General features: G+C 35.8%; 1 protein-coding gene across 1 annotated transcript; it reads left to right on the top strand.

Annotated features, from left to right (window-relative positions):
- Positions 1 to 13,953: 13,953 nt before the first annotated feature.
- On the top strand, positions 13,954 to 15,265 carry LOC121319696 (troponin T, cardiac muscle isoforms-like). Its single transcript, XM_041257388.1, has one exon. The coding sequence runs from the start codon at positions 14,040 to 14,042 to the stop codon at positions 14,898 to 14,900; it is 861 nt and encodes a 286-aa protein (XP_041113322.1). The 5' UTR covers positions 13,954 to 14,039; the 3' UTR covers positions 14,901 to 15,265.
- Positions 15,266 to 18,051: the final 2,786 nt, after the last annotated feature.

The following is an 18,051-nucleotide window of genomic DNA, read 5'->3' as shown; positions in this document are numbered from 1 at the left end:
GTTTTTTTTGTTCAAACTTTTTCTTCTATTTTTGTAAATAAAAAAGGCGCAATAACGCGCCTTCCGCCCAAGTACCTGTCTGTGTGTTGTCTGTCAGGGAATGGTCTGGGTACTTCATCAACCCTCGGCTATCTTCTGACAAGATGCAAACAGAGTAGTCAATGATTGTGTGTTGAGATGCCTTTGGGGAACAATGTCTTAATAAAGTCCAAATGTATGTATTATTAATGCCTGGCATTAGATAAGTTCACAGTGTTGACTGCTGCTGTTTTTAATGAATCCATGAGATCTGCTATTCCTAACACAATTAATTGCAAACTGAGTCAGCTGCAAGCTGAGCTCCTGATTATCTCACAGGACAATTCTGCATCCCAGTTCGGGCGTTGATTTGCAAAGTCTTACAGAGGATGAGTGTTATTATACCAGTTAATAGTTCAGGGGGTCTCCCGAGAGAAGCACTGGATTGGAATTTAAAGGCCTGGTCACACTGGTGACATTTGTCGATGGCAACAATGGGGAAACAGAGGTCGCCGGCTTGTCGCTTCATGTGACCACCCTGGGCAACACCCCGACAACACACTGGCAACATTTTTCTAACTTAGGATGATGTTCTATTTTTCAGGCAACATTTTCAATACCAGCCAATCAAATTTGATAGTAGTGTCAGATGATGATAAGGAATGCCCATAACGTCCGACAGTGTATATGATGCATTCTGATTCCTGCATTTCATCCAATTAATTATATGTAGTCTATAGATATGCAATACAGTGTGTATGTGGCTAAGCAAATGCTAATGTTTATGATTACATTAACATATTTAAGCTATGAATACAATTCTATAGTTACATCTTGTGACAAAAACTTGCATTATGATTGGTTGTCATTACATTGTTGCAGCTTGTCGAACGCAGGCTGGTCTCCCAGATGACCGCCTCAAACTGCAAGGCAACACTCAGACAACAAATGTGTTCCTCTTGTTGCCTTCAACAAAAGTTGCCCGTGTGACCAGGCCTTAAGACTTTAATAGCTATAAGCACCTGCAAGAAGTTTACCATTTGAGATAACGACTCCACTTTCAGATGCATACACCAGATTTCTTTCTTTTTTATTGACAGTTTTTTAAACTACCAAGTAGGGACCCTTAACAAAACATTAAAGACCTACATATTGAACAAAAAAATTACTCTTGAGGGCTAAATAGCCTGAAACAGTCTTTCCAGATGTCTCTATGGAGAAACTATTTTTGTTGCAGTGTGTTAGATTCTAAGGGGGGGAAAGGTTATTGTAATGTATCTATCCATTCTTTAGGGAATCACCTGCTCCACTGCAGCTACATTCTTCTTGGGAGATTATGGTATTTAAATCTGACTGCATGTCTTATAACACAAAGACTCGATTTTGCAATATTTTCATGTAACAGGGAGGCCTGGCACTGGTTCCTGCGCAAGTTGCTGGGCAACCGATTGAGCAGTGAGGCTCGCCAGCGCTGAGTGGATCAGGTGGTCCGGATTGGCTGGGGGGCGTGCCTGGGGATGCTGCGCTGAGTTCAAAAATGAACAGAACAGTCTACTACATGGCCACTGCTACAAGACCGGTGCGGAGTGAGCTCGCTTATGAACTACTGTACTATCTAGTATACTGATAAAAATGTATGATACATAAATCAAATATATAAAAACTATTTGTGTTTTTATAAAAGGACAGACAGCGGACCTATATATGTAGGTAATATATAGTAATATATATATATATATATATATATATATATATATATATATATATATATATATATATATATATATATATATATATATATTCCTTTATAATGTAAATGTGTGGATATTTCAGTATTATTGTAGCAAAACATTACTTTTGTTAAATCCAGGGAAAATTGTTACATTTTAATTTTCTGTAAGAACCAGAGCAGTGTGATATGAATCTGTCACCCACTGATTGCAAACAGGATCACATTACCTCTACCCTTTGCCAAAACTGAAACTGGTCTTGTCAAATAACAATGACATCTTGGCTGTCTTGAACAGATAACTACATTCATTGGATGCAGTGAATGTGCAAAAGCATTATAGATACATTTTATGTCATAAAACCCAACACACTGTCATCTGTTGTACAGTTTGTATATGATAGAAATACATAAAGGTGTTCTTGAAAAATATATACAGTGAATTTATAACTGGCTATAATGTAATCTTGCTATAATTAAAAATAGAAAATGTTATTTTTATTTAAAGTTTTATTTTCCTTTCATAAAATTTTGCATGGTTTGTAATCTCCATGTCTGCCAGACCACCTCATTCAATTGACTGCTGAATTGTGCAGTGTTTTTAGTAGTTTTTAGGTTTGTATAGTTATTAGATTCATTACATTTGCTCTTGTGTATATGGTAATTGTGGTGCAATACGTTTGTTGATGGTCGGTATACTTAGAAATCTTATACACTGGTGTACATTACAGTAGATTTGCATGTCATACCACCTTGGATTGTATTCATGTTACTTTTCAGAAGCTAAGCAGGATAGAGACAGGTTAGTATTTAGACGGGAGAAAAGTTGCTGTGGTGACTAAATAGGTGCATTTCATTTTACAAATGAAAAAAATACATGTTTCCTACTGAACCAAAAGGATTCATAAGGCACCATTGTTTATTAGGGTTTATAATGAACAACTTTATATTTTCAGCATAAGAGTTTTTCTGGATTATGTATGTGTTCAATTATGAACAACCCTTTGGTTATTGAATCTCATATATTCCCAAATCTGGATTTGAATCATAAACCGTAAATCTCTCAGATGCCCCACTGACTTGCATATACAGTATCACCATTAAAATCACAGTTGCAGGGGAAGTATACTAGAGCTGTAAATGTCTACCCTTTAAAGATCAAGGCTTCAAATTACATTTTCCTTTATGATGTTTACAGTCATTCTGAGTGCAGTTCCAGTTGCCTGCCATAGACATAAAGATACAATATGTAACAAAAATCTCAGCCAAGGTGTGTTTTGAGAAGAGCCTATTGTATTGCTTGCATTACACATCTGAGCACTAGATGGTGCTGGTGCTTACTAACGACACTGGCAATCTAATCTATGTAATTTAACAGCTCCTGAACTCAGGCAACATGAACCACCCAGAACGATTTCAGATCACATAAAAAGCAAAGGGAGAGTACAAAAAAAAAGCTACTTCCTCCTAATTGGTTTGAGCTCCATGGAATGAGAATTTATTCTTTAGTGAGGCATGCATTTGGCTTGCCACTTTGGAGCTATCAATTGTAATTAATCCAAAAGCAAAAAATAAATATAAAATCTATTTGTCTGAAATGATGTACCTTGAAATGATTTTAGTCAGCAATGCCCTGTGGACCTCAGGTGTTGGGGGAGCAAACCCATTTCACGCTGGTTACAGTCTTAATTTATTTTTTTTAATGGTTTGTAGCAATTTTGAATTCGTGTACAGCAAAAAAGTGTTGATCTCAATTTCAAACGATTCCAATGTGAATAGGCTTTTCTGTTGCCTGCAGTCACAGTAATGAATCGAATGTTCAGCCTGGGTCAGCAATCTCATTTATGTCTTGTTAGGCATCAAAATGAAAGGTCAGTTTTCATCAAAAACAACCTACTGACCTCTTCATACCTTAAGAAACTTAACAGAATAGCAATCTAAGCACTGTCAGCATGTATGTCTTTTAAAGAAAGCATCATATATAATTTTGCATACAAGAAGGGTGCATTATTTTGGCACTACTACCATCTAAACTTCTGTAGATGCCATTTTAAACATTGCATTTACACATAGTTTATTTCAAAGGTTTTTTTTTTCAGATTGATCTTTTATGACTGGTATGTGTTATTGTTTTTTATTGTAGTGATAAACCATGAAGTGTGAGAGGACAAGAGTTACCTACCACCCCAGCCCTGAGGTGTGTTATGAATCATATAAGCTGTATCAACTGCACCTCTCATGCTCTTGTGGTACCCACCTGGAGGTTTTTAGATCAAGACAAATGAATAGATATATTAGGAAAACTACTGTTCATTAAACCTTTTGCATGAAGTCAATTAACTATAAGTAACTTGTTTGTGCCTAACCAGTGGATTCAGTTGTAATGATTGTGCTGCTATCTCTATAGCACCTTTTAAAAAGTAAAAAAAAAAAAAAAAAAACAATAAGAAATACCAAGCAAAACAGCAAAGATGACTGGCAGTGACTGGATATTTTAATTTGGTGCTATTTAAAAGCTGCCATAAAGATAGCAGCATCCTCATTAAAATGTAATCCTTGGTAAAATTAAATTAACATAGCATAAACTTGTGATTTGGCAGGTAATGATTTAGGTTTTATACCTTAACAGTTCACCTCACACCCTATTTCAGATCAGGGTTTTCCTTGTGTGCAGTTATGTGTTACATGTTCTTAAAGGTAAGATAACCAAGGCTTTGGAATCAGTTTTCTTACCCAGTCTACGTTTAACCAACTAGTGTAAACTTTAAAAAAAAATCTTTGTATTAAAAGCACAAGAACACATGTCTATTTTGAAATAGTTGTTAAACTGAACAGTCTATTGAAATCCCATATACAGTGTATGGGCAGAGGTTAATTTTGTTGGCCATAAATTCTACTTCTAGAGTACGTGCTGGCAGGCAGATCCCAAAATAGCAAACTGAGAGTCTATGATTGTATTGCACAGTCATGCAGGGATACACCATCATAGGTGTCAACTGTCTAAGGGTCAAAAACAGCAAGTGCAATTGTTAGCAGTTCTGAGGGTCTTCAAAACAACATTTACGACTTTCACACTTTGAACCAGAGAGATTGGTGGCAGATGGTAGAAAATGTTTTTAACATGAAGCTTCTAAAAACAAAATGTAGTCATTTTGTAAACAGCAGGAAGCTATAAACCTGGGGCACACAGGGGTCTGCTGTAGTTTGGTCTCAGTCAGTACAATGTTCATCCTATTCATTGTTTTTTTTTTTTTTTTATTGTTATTTACTACACGGGAGGGTATTTTTAATTATTTCTGTCGGAGCTCCAATTTGCACTTGCACGACTATTGATATCACAGCGCTTTCTTAACTGGGTTTGCACTCATTGTTTAGGTTGTGTTGAAGCATTGCAAAAGTGCAGCCTCTCTCATTTGGCTACCAAATAAATTTTAATAAAAAAGCTACGGGAAACAAAAACAAAAACCAAGATAGGGTTACACACATAAAAAAATAAAAAGAACATTCTAGTACCTTTACATAACCTCCTAGGAGCAGCTTTTGCTACATGTATTTTAACTTGAAGATAGATGGTTACTTCCAGCTCACATGGGAGAAAAACGAAAAGTTAAGGTCAGCCTTCATTTTAATGTTTTAATTAAAAGTTACCAATTTCTTTGTGTGTGTGAGTTTTTTTTTTTTTTTTTTGGTAATCAGGTTTACTGTAAAGTGCACAGATTTAATTATTAATTATATGTTTTACTTGGGATTTAATTTTTTTATTTACTGTTTATTTAGTCAGGTTTTTCTTAAACTTTTGGGCTTATCTATCTCTTTCTGATGCTTTTCACTAATCTACATTTTAGGCCAGACAGCTGAAGAAATTTTAGAATCTATAATAAGTAGCTGTAATTCAGATCTAGACATCAGTGATGATGATGAAGTTGAGGAGATGACCAATGAAAGAGAAAGGTTATTGAGGTTCTAGACTTCAAGGTGGAACTATGCTCTGTTTGCTTGCAGAAAATCAAATGGGACCAAAAGACAGAGAGCAAGCCAGTCCAGTGATGATTAAAATGAGGACCAGCTGCCAAAAAAGAAGATCACACCATTGCCTGCAAAGTTGTTTAGTCTAAAGGGCCTGAAATGCCATAAATAAAGAACACTGCATGTTGTCGAAATCTTGGTTGCAAGAAAAAAACAAAGGTCTACTGGACTACAGCTATGGCCAAAAGTTCTGATTGAGGCATAACTAAAAAAAAAAACAAAACAAAACAAAAAAAAAAAACACATAAACAAAAATTTTAATATAATTTTAATATGTAATCAAAGAAACAAAAAAATGATATCGCCAAAGTCTACCGGAAGTCATAGTAGTACTACAGTATTTCATGTTAGATTTTGAAATGTCAATTTTTGTCAGTTAAAGCTGAATATTATTCAATATGTTAACGTAACATTATTCAGCTGGTTTCATTTGACTTTATGAAGCATAATTTGTTCAATTTGTTTTGGCCATAGCTATACATGTAATGTTTTTCTTTGCCTTACAAAAAATTTCACAAGTGGGAGGTGGTAATGTGGATGAAATGTTTTGGACCAAAGTGCAATAGATCTGTGACACAGCTTCCTGTGGACTAAACCTACATACTGACAGACGGATGTTAAATCCACAAAAAGCATTATGGATTCCATTCAACCAGGGATGCACTTGTGATGATGATACTTTATTGGTTGCCAATTCTGAGCATTTTTATTAATCATTGGAAACATCGAAGTATGACCAACTTATTCATTTAAATGGATATCCTGCCCGCAAAAAGTGAATGTAGAATTTTGAAACTTATTGACTCAACAGGGGACCCTTGGGTCTGAGGACAGCATGCTACAAGATTCACTTAAAAAAAATAAACAACAAAATATATACATCTTAATATATAAAGAAGAAAGTTTGTCTGTCTGTCTGTTCAATCAAACTTTGCATAGCCTCCTCTTTCATCCAAGGGAAGGTCAAGGGCTATGTTTGGATCCAAAATTTTGCTACAGTAGCTGTGAATCTCAAATTTAAGAAACCCACAAAACCAATAAATAAATAAAAAGAACAAAAATAAAAAAAAAAATGTAAAAATGGCAACAAAAAAAAAAATTAAAAAAGGGAAAGGGAACTGAGTGCATTGTGTGACACCCAAGATCAGTAACTTATAGGAAACCATAAGGCTACCGCTCCTCAATTCGTCATGCATGAAATATTGAAATACTGAATTTCCTGGGTATTTCAGATAGTTAATTATAAATTGGGCATCATATCATTTCAAAGTAGACCACAGCCATTGTTTGAGTGAAGTGCTGAAAATGCATTTAATACCTTTGTGCATTACAGGGTCAACAACACAAACAATTTACAGTAGTCTATCATATAATAGAATGAATTAAAATCAAGTAACATTACTCCCTGCAGTATAAGGCGAATTCTTTGCAAACATACATTTAAGAAAAAAAATCATGTATCACAGTCTCAATTTCTATATAACTGTATATGTTTTACAGACACTGCTTTAAAAATGTAATTCTACTAGTTATATTTAAGGAGTAAAACAGAGCCTGACATTTGTGACTCAGACCTAAAATACATTTCAAATAAGAACATAAGAACATAAGAACATAAGAAAGTTTACAAACGAGAGGAGGCCATTCGGCCCATCTTGCTCGTTTGGTTGTTAGTAGCTTATTGATCCCAAAATCTCATCAAGCAGCTTCTTGAAGGATCCCAGGGTGTCAGCTTCAACAACATTACTGGGGAGTTGATTCCAGACCCTCACAATTCTCTGTGTAAAAAAGTGTCTCCTATTTTCTGTTCTGAATGCCCCTTTTTCTAAACTCCATTTGTGACCCCTGGTCCTTGTTTCTTTTTTCAGGCTGAAAAAGTCCCTTGCGTCGACACTGTCAATACCTTTTAGAATTTTGAATGCTTGAATTAGGTCGCCACGTAGTCTTCTTTGTTCAAGACTGAACAGATTCAATTCTTTTAGCCTGTCTGCATATGACATGCCTTTTAAGCCCGGAATAATTCTGGTCGCTCTTCTTTGCACTCTTTCTAGAGCAGCAATATCTTTTTTATAGCGAGGTGACCAGAACTGCACACAATATTCAAGATGAGGTCTTACAAGTGCATTGTACAGTTTTAACATTACTTCCCTTGATTTAAATTCAACACTTTTCACAATGTATCCGAGCATCTTGTTAGCCTTTTTTATAGCTTCCCCACATTGTCTAGATGAAGACATTTCTGAGTCAACAAAAACTCCTAGGTCTTTTTCATAGATTCCTTCTCCAATTTCAATATCTCCCATATGATATTTATAATGTACATTTTTATTTCCTGCGTGCAGTACCTTACACTTTTCTCTATTAAATGTCATTTGCCATGTGTCTGCCCAGTTCTGAATCTTGTCTAGATCATTTTGAATGACCTTTGCTGCTGCAACAGTGTTTGCCACTCCTCCTACTTTTGTGTCGTCTGCAAATTTAACAAGTTTGCTTACTATACCAGAATCTAAATCATTAATGTAGATTAGGAATAGCAGAGGACCTAATACTGATCCCTGTGGTACACCGCTGGTTACCACACTCCATTCTGAGGTTTTTCCTCTAATCAGTACTTTCTGTTTTCTACATGTTAACCACTCCCTAATCCATGTACATGTGTTTCCTTGAATCCCAACTGCGTTCAGTTTGAGAATTAATCTTTTGTGCGGGACTTTGTCAAAAGCTTTCTGGAAATCTAAATAAACCATGTCATATGCTTTGCAATTATCCATTATCGATGTTGCATCCTCAAAAAAATCAAGCAAGTTAGTTAGGCACGATCTCCCTTTCCTAAAACCATGTTGACTGTCTCCCAGTACCCTGTTACCATATAGGTAATTTTCCATTTTGGATCTTATTATAGTTTCCATAAGTTTGCATATAATAGAAGTCAGGCTTACTGGTCTGTAGTTACCTGGTTCAGTTTTGTTTCCCTTTTTGTGGATCGGTATTACGTTTGCAATTTTCCAGTCTGTCGGTACCACCCCTGTGTCAAGAGACTGCTGCATGATCTTGGTTAGCGGTTTGTAAATTACTTCTTTCATTTCTTTGAGTACTACTGGGAGGATCTCATCCGGCCCAGGGGATTTGTTTATTTTAAGAGCTCCTAGTCCCTTTAACACTTCTGCCTCAGTTATGCTAAAGTTATTTAAAACTGGACAGGAACTGGATGACATGTGGGGCATGTTGTCAGTATCTTCCTTTGTAAAAACTTGTGAAAAGTAATCATTTAACATATTTGCTATTTTTTTTTCTTCATCTATGATTTTGCCATTTGTATCTCTTAAACATTTAATCTCCTCTTTGAATGTTCTCTTGCTGTTGTAATATTGGAAAAACATTTTGGAATTGGTTTTAGCTCCCTTAGCAATGTTTATTTCTATTTCTCTCTTGGCCTTTCTAACTTCCTTTTTTACTTGCGTTTGCAGTTCTGTGTACTCTTTCTGCGTACTTTCTTTTTGGTCCTTTTTTAATGCTCTGTAAAGTGCCTTTTTTCGCTGAATATTTTTTTTAATTGATCTATTAAACCATTTTGGCAATTTAGTTTTACATTTAGATTTGTCTACTTTAGGGATATAATTGTTTTGTGCCTCTAGTACTACATTTTTGATGTACTAGACCTGTACATTAAATAGACCTGTGCCACAATTGAAGTAAAGTAGGCTCTTTGAAAGGCTGTTTGTTCAATTTCTATTCAACTTAACAAAGAAGTACAATTCTAACCCACAGCCACCCAGATTTCAAAACTTGGTAGAAAGCAGTTAAGTCATAGTTTCATTGGGCTTTTACAGCAGCTGTTGGCTTTCACTGAATGTTCTATCCCTGCCACAGGTTTTCCAGTGTTCTGTCTATAAATTGCTGAGAAAAGTTAACTATGCAATAGGAACCACATTGTCTCTGAACTATAAAAACAATCTGCTATGCTCTATGCCACTGAGCAAGCTTATGGTTCTTTAAAGTGACACGTAAGCAATGAACGCTGTTAGGTCACAGTCACTACTACCAAGTGGTTTGCTGATGGAATGGAAATGTTTAGCTTTTATGCTTTATCCATGTGGACACATCAATCTGAGTAATTGCATGCTGATAAAGGTCAGTAGAGCGGTTTTGGTGTTGACTAAAACCAATGCTACTTTAAATTAAATGAAGTCAGTCAGTTATTATTATCAATTGCATAGTAGATGGGGCCTTAGTTTTACACCTTATCTGAAAGATGGCCTTTCCAACAACACATTCCCCTTTACACACGCATTGCTAGGTGTCTGGTAGTTGCCCTAACTTGTCATCTTAAGTAAGATATTTTTGTATGCTCTGAAAGCAGTTTTTAAAGAAATATTTATTTGTATTTAAACCTTGGCCTGACATAAAAAGAGGGGAAAAACCTCTCTATAATACTGTAACTTTCAAGATATTCTGTAGCTTTTAAATATATAAAGAGAACGATTTAGAGCTGATGCATATGTAATTGCCATAATTTCCATTCTATATTTTGCCAAGAAAACCTATATGCCTGTGATAGGCAATATATGGTTTGCAGGAGTTAATTAGGAGACAAAGCATACCTTAAAGAAGGTAATAAATCACACAGCTAATGGCTGCAGCCAGTTCTCTTTTGTAATCTTAATACCTCCCAAACACATTTTAGACTAATTATTGACTGCTGAGCCACGGCTTCATTAAAGCTGATTCCATTTCAGTCGCATTCTCTTAGGTTTGGCCGAGTTTCTTGCTCAGCAATTGTCTTCTCAGCGGATTGCCTGAGGAATTCTACAGTCTAATTAAATCATGACCAGCTGATCACAGAGAATGATGGAGATTTATACTGAAATATATGCAAAACTGCTTTCATCTATCTTTTTTCTCTCTTGCTGGATAAAAGTTATCTTTAAAGAAACATATTCCTTCACCTGAAGGTTTTCAGCAGTTGGTCTGTTTATTGAAAATCAATATATTTTTCCAACCTTGAAGCAAACATTAAAACACAACTGTGGAAAATCATAAGAGACAGTGCCAGCCGTATTATTCCCCTAGCGTTTCACTCATTAAATTATAGGCTTTATCAAATACATTGTTTTCTCAACAGCAGCAAGAATCTACAGTGGTAGACCAATTGAGGTCAATTACAATGTGTTCTGTATGTTTTATTTTTTAGCAAATGTTATCACTATTCATACCCCAAAGCATTATATTAAAACCAAAAAATAATACTAGGCAACCCTTAATATTTCTTAATGTTTTGAAACTACTATAATAAAAATAAAGCTGTATTTGGGTTACTGGAAAGTTACATTCATAAAGAACTCATTAGTTCATCCATTGTTATGTTTCTTTTTCAAAACATGTTTTACATTTCTGTTTTTAATCTGTTATTTTTAGGCTGATCACAATTTCTCTATGAAAACCAAAGGAACTGTAATTAAAAACCCTGCAGCAATAGCAGAGACTTGATGCGCCTGCATTCTGTCTTGCTAATGATAAGCTAACTGTAATTTTATGGGTTTTTGGTTTGTTTGTTTGTTTGTTTTTACAGGATATTCTTTCAAATCCCTTTCACTTGTATTTGATTGATTTTATCATATTAAATGCTGTTCAAATCTGAAGAAATCAGTTACCTTAGATTTTGTTACACGTTTTATAAATATATAAATATAATATTGTCTTGCAAGCATCACCCTTTATATAGTAAAGCAAATCCCCACAATATAGCGTAATAAGTAATAACCAACACAGTGATTCCAATCTCAGTGATTCCAATCTCTCTCTCTCTCTCTCTCTCTCTCTCTCTCTCTCTCTCTCTCTCTCTCTCTCTCTCTCTCTCTATATATATATATATATATATATATATATATATATATATATATATATATATATATACACACACACACACATACATATATCATCTACAATTTCATTTAATTTCTTACTTAATATCTTTTGTGTATCATCTGAATGATTCTCTTCTTTTCTGCTTAGACCATTATTTCCTGTGCTTATTAACTATTCCAGCTTCTGAAAAGACTCCTCAAGGTTGACTGTGGAGAACTTAAATGCAGACACAGGCTTCTGTGCACAATGCTTCACCTATGGGCCTCAGTACAATGATAATGTGCTTCCCATTAGTGCGGCTAACAGATGAGAACCCACATACAATATCAGATATTAAACAGATATTAAATTAAATATTAAGAAAATGTAGATGGTAACAAGTACACTGAAGAACACATTCTAGTCTTACAAAACATCTCCAGATCTGGTTTCACCATATTTAAAGTGGAAAGGACAGCCCATTTCAGACCCTGCCAAGATGAATGGTCATTCTTGTATCGCTTGGTGGAAATATTTAGCACCTGTTTGCCACCATCAGCTGTCCACTGATAGTTCCTTTTTTGGCATTACATCCCATACCAAATGTGAGAAGTACGTTAATATCAACAAGATCACTGCTAACTGATCAGCTGCAGAGAAAGAATGTGGGCTAGAAGGCAGATCTGATTACCTCTGTTACCTCGTTCCCAATGATGTGAACAACTAAACTGTCAGTTGCTTTCCATCTCTTTTATCACCTAACAAACACATCTACAAACAACGTATGTGACACACAGTATGACATGCCTTATGTACCTGTTGCTGGTTGACCCAGTTAGGCACTGACGGACACATTCTTAGTAACATCAGAAACTTTTCATTAACTCGGGGATATGTTCCTCACCCTTTCCAAACAGTATGATCATTCCCTTCTCCAGTCTCAAAAAGTGTACACTCAATCCAGCTCTCCTAATTATCTCACAGATTCTAACTTGCTTTCAGTCTAAGGACCTCAAGGGCATGTTTACCCACTAGGTTCAGTATCTGTCTGTAACTATAAACTCATTATCTGTTTGTTTAGAGTCAGGTTTTAGGACCTTGCTTTTTTATATAAAGCCCTTGCTTATTGCTACAAGATCATGGCACCCCATCCTTCTTTAAGTGTCTGTTTCTGCAAACTTTTTTTTTTAACAGTTTATGTTCAGACTAGCAGCCAACACTCGGCCTTATGCTGTGAATTTATACATGTTTCTATTTAAGTCCTAAAGGATAGTATTAACTCTTTAAAAACTCCATACACATATTCATATCTAAGAAAGATAACCCTACTCAAAAGGTACAATGTTATTGTAGTGTAGGAAAAAGAACACCACTCAAAACAGCACACCGCTAATCTTAAATGTACAGTGCATTCACAGCTGATTTACCTTTTTCATTATAAATCAAAGCGTCATCTTTCGGTAAAGTTACTGAAAGAGTTAAAGGTGTTTAATTACACGATGTAACACAATTTTTGTTCCTAGGTAGTAAGTGTTATTTCCTAATTGATTATGCCTCAAAAGTATAGAAAATGGCTATTATTCCCCACAAACTTTGCTTTTGTGACCAAGACAGTGATATTTCAAAATATCACTATTTCCAATGGGAAAATGGACAAATGTGTGTCTTTTTGTTCACATAAAGTCAGAAAAAAACAACATATGAATCCAAATTAACATGTATTTATACTAAAGTAATACAAAGATGACTACAAAAGATTTAGAAGTGAGTAGTTTTTCGAGATTTACAATTATACTGTATTTACTGGATAAAGTTCAGGCTTTGCCCTAATGTTTAATTTAATGGTTGAGTAGTTTTTACATAATAAAACATAACAATAGCACAAGAGGACTGGTACTTAATGGAAAATAAAATCACAGATGATTTTCCCATGTAATTATATCTAAAGTTAAAATAAGCAACTACTCATTTAGATCAATGCGGCCTGTCTAATTACTGCAAAGAAAACAAAGCACTACAAAGCAATGTTGAGCTTCCTCAAATAACTCTTTTTCCTTTGCCTTGGTGTGAGCTGACACATGCCTGTGTTTTGTCAGGAACAGACTGCACAAGTGTGCATGCATCTGTTTAGATCAGCTCCAAAATAGCAATCTCTTATCTGGCCTTACAAAGGAATGGGCTTTTATGGAAGAGTCAAGAGGGGTGGCGGGGCTGGATGTAGAGTCTGGCCCCTTGGTTAAAAATAGAGACACTTGTCTCTGTTAGACTCCCCACCAAATTGAGTTTCAGACAATTGTCACATGTTTCAAGGGTTCCCTTTAAATTCTGAAGTGTGGAGTAAGGTTTCACATTGCTGTCAGCTCAACACACTGGAGGAACCTTTACATTTTTCTCTTTTGCTTCTCAAGGTAGATATCTGAATATGTCTGACACAGAGGAGGTGATGGAGGAGTACGAGGAGCAGGAGGGGGAAGAGATTTGTGATGAAGAGGAGGATGAATTGCTGGCAGTGGAGGGAGAGGAAGAAGAGGTAGCAGAGGAGGAGGAAGAGGCTGAGGAGGAAACTGAGGAAGAGGACCATGTAAAAGTAGTTGAAGAGGACTCAAAACCCAAACCAAAACTGATTTTGCCTAACCTTGCGCCGCCCAAGCTTCCTGATGGTGAAAAAGTGGACTTTGATGGCTTTCAGAGGAAGCGGATGGGGAAGGATCTGAATGAGCTGCAGTCATTGATCGAGCTTCACTTTGAAAGCCGCCAGAAAGAGGAGGAGGAACTGATAGCATTGAAAAAGAGAATCGAGAACCGCCGATCGGACAGAGCTGAACAACACCGTATCCATACAGAGAGGGAAAAGGAACGCCAGGCAAGATTGATGGAGGAAAGAGTCAGGAAGGAGGAGGAGGATGCCAAGAGGAAAGCCGAGGAAGATGCCAAGAAAAAGAAGGCTTTCTCCAACCTGTCCTTTGGGGGATACCTGCAAAAAGTGGAAAAGAGGACCGGAAAGAAACAAACTGAGAGGGAAAAGAAGAAAAAGATCCTCAATGACCGACGCAAACCTCTCAATATCGACCATCTGAGCAAAGAAAAACTAATAGACAAAGCTAAGGAGCTGTGGCAGTGGCTGTACCAGTTGCAGATGGAGAAGTTTGATGAACAAGAAAAGCTGAAGAAACAAAAATATGATATTCATGTTCTGAGAAATCGAGTCAGTGACCACCAGAAGGTAAAAAATACCAAAGGGTCCCGCGGGGCGAAAGGTAAAGTGGGCGGCCAGTGGAAGTAAACATGCTTGGAGATCCATAATGTTCCATGGTGGAGCCAGAAGCCACTGCAGTCAAGCAACAAAGAAGAGGTTCAGAGACCACTCAAGTTCCACTGTCATTATGTTAGGCCTAGCAATATCCTGTGTGAAACCATAATTTTGAAACTGATATAAAGATTTCAGCCTTTATAATATAAGAAACCAGTCATTTAAAAACAATTGATGGTGTATACATAAGCCAAAGTCATAGTCTGTACAGAAAAAAACAATATTTGTAACAAAAAGCCTGTATTAAGTGTAACAAATGCAGTAAAAAATGATTTCTTATGCTGTTCAATTGCTGTCATTTGTGTTTGAATACTTTATAAAAAGGTTATTAACTTCAATTAAATTGTCTTGTCTTTTTATCATTTATATCATGTTAATATTTTAATGAAAAAAATTGTGTTGGAGTTTAAGTTCAGTAAGCTACCCTCCAAATGGGAATGGTCTGAGTGTTTAAAATGATGCATTAGATTACATTTCCTAACATTTAGTTTAGAAACAGTTTTATATCTTATGATGTATGTTCTGTATGATTCTCATTAAGTTTTTCTTTTTTTCTGCTTATATTGCTAATCACCTTGCTTACAAATTATTTTCATTAAAAAAAAGACTCCTTAAAATGTATAGCAGGGAAGAATATTATGGGTGCACAGGCTTCAGCGCAGAGAACGACTCAACAAACATCCTACCCACATCAATTCTCCACTATTAGCCCATAGGAGTGTTTTTAGAAGCAATTTTTGCTGGAATAGTCAGTGAGTATGGTAAATAGAGATTTATGCATAAACACTCATAATAGGATATTAAACAAGTAAAATGTAATATTTAGAAAATATAGATTTAACAGGTTTATTTTTTTTATGGCACATGTAAAGTTTCCAGTTATTTGAAATTCATTAAAATGAGTCTCATGCTGAATTGCTGCTATACTAGTTCCAGATGGGTAAACAGGACTCTAGTATGGCAGTAACTGCCAGACATCAGCCCAGAGGAGTATTAAATAACAGGAATCAACCAAACAACAGACATAGCACTGAGAATACTAACACTAACATGTGGCAGCCCGGTATGGTACTGAATAGCATGGGCCCAGGGGATGCTACTTCAGTGTGCCCAGAGCAAGCCTTGCCACCTGCGACACTATAAACCCCCCTCCCAACCAACGTAAACTCTGACAGGTGAGTGGTTTGCTTCGCTGCCCGCCTAAGCACACTTCAAAAACATCCAAAAATCTGGCACATATCTAGTTGTGATTCCTGTCCTTTTTACACTAGATTCACACGGGACTAAAAATCACCACATAAACAGGTGGTTTTGGAAATTTTAACGACATCTGTGTAATTTAGTCCCGTACGAACTGGGTTTTAGATTACACATAGTTATTGGTACTTGAGATGAAACGGTTGAAAATCACTGTTTTAAAGGCAGTAGGACAAAGGAAAAAAATTGATGATTTTTTTTTTTTTTTAGTTCTTTTTTTCCTTTTCCCATTTTTATTCTAGATAATTTTGTCAGAGGTCATCTATTTAACAAGCCAGGGACCTTCTGTAAAATGTAAAACTTGGGTGTCCTGTGTTTACTCCCGTGCGAATCGACCATGTCAGTGTAATGTTAGAATTGGTATAGCATTTCTGGGGTATTCGCCTCAAAGCAATACCAGCCTTCACAATAAACTATAATATAATTTAAAAATTGGTACAATCTGTCCTGAGATTCTACAGTTCCAGTTCAGTAAAACACAATGATTGGCAATAAACAAATTAGGGACGGGCGAAAATACAAAACATAAATGCCGACTTAAAAAACATAATCACTGAAAGGACGATATGGTTATTGCAGCCTTTAGAAAATAAGGTACAACAAAATTAGTTACTTAAACCCGTTGTAGTGTTTTTTTTTTTTGTTTTTTTTTTCAGGCACGCGGATAAAAAGTGGTACGTAGCGCACTGCACTTGCTCTGGTCAGGCCCTTGATTGCGCTGCAGCTACAAATAGCACGAAAACTGATGTCAAGGACAGCCAAAGAAATCAATATGATGCTCCGTAATGGTAGAGCCTGTATAACAGGTCTTTAATGTGTACTTACTTGGTATTTATTGATTTATTTAAGATGAATTCAGGAATGAATCAGAACAGCTATGCAATAGAATGCAAAAACAAAATGTAAAACCTTTGTTGTTGGGCTATTGTGTAGAATGGATATGCCTATATTTAAAGCCTGTTTTAACACGGGTATGATAATCTAACATCAGTTAAGCAACTAGTAATTTGCTGCTAGACTTAGTTCTGATCTTCACTCAGACTTGGATGTGTAGTTGTGCTGTCAACTACTGTCACCCCATATTAATGTGAAGATAACAAATACATTTTTCTGTAACATCCAACTATGTGATTGGGATCCAGACCTTCCATAATTGGATATTAACATTCTAGAACCTGCTTCAAAGGATTTTAATTGTAACTGAATTGCCAACTTTCCGTTCATTAAAATAGTATTTTTTTTTTTTTTTTCTACTAGGATATCTGGTGTTCATGAAAGTTTTTTTTTGTTTGTTTTTGTTTTGTCAGCACAGGAGACTCATGACCTATGTATTTAGAGTGTAAGACTAGCACAAGCATTGGTAACGTGAGCTTCCCCACATTGTCTCTCAAAATATGTTTAAAAAAAAGAAAAGGATTACACTTGCAACCATTGCATTTATTTAACTGGATGATACAAGTTATTCTCTTAATTTCTATTTCAAACTTTGGAAGAGTACTACTTATTTACATACTGTACAAGAATATACACTCATACTTTCTATAGGATATCAAGTTCACATAATTTAATGGAAACAGCCTAAATTAGTCCAGAAGAAGGAAAAAAAAATCATTGCAGTTTTGAACTCTTGCCATGATGAATAGCTGTGTTTGTTGCTTTGACAAGTGAATAACTTATTAAAAGGGAAAATGCTTCATCAGTATCAATTGTAAATCTACATATGAAGTCTTTCAAGCTTTTGACTTGCAGCCTAGGACTCACAACCACATCTCTTTACACTGTTCACAGATAATCGTTGCTATTTAGTAATTGAAGTGACCGTACGGTGTAGTGCTGTACAATTCTCGGTGCTTGACTCACCAGAATT

The sequence above is a fragment of the Polyodon spathula genome, chromosome 8 (assembly GCF_017654505.1).
Source record: "Polyodon spathula isolate WHYD16114869_AA chromosome 8, ASM1765450v1, whole genome shotgun sequence".
NCBI lineage: Eukaryota > Metazoa > Chordata > Actinopteri > Acipenseriformes > Polyodontidae > Polyodon > Polyodon spathula.
The sequence above is the reverse complement of the archived record's forward strand: the minus strand, read 5'-3'. Positions and strand labels throughout refer to the sequence as shown.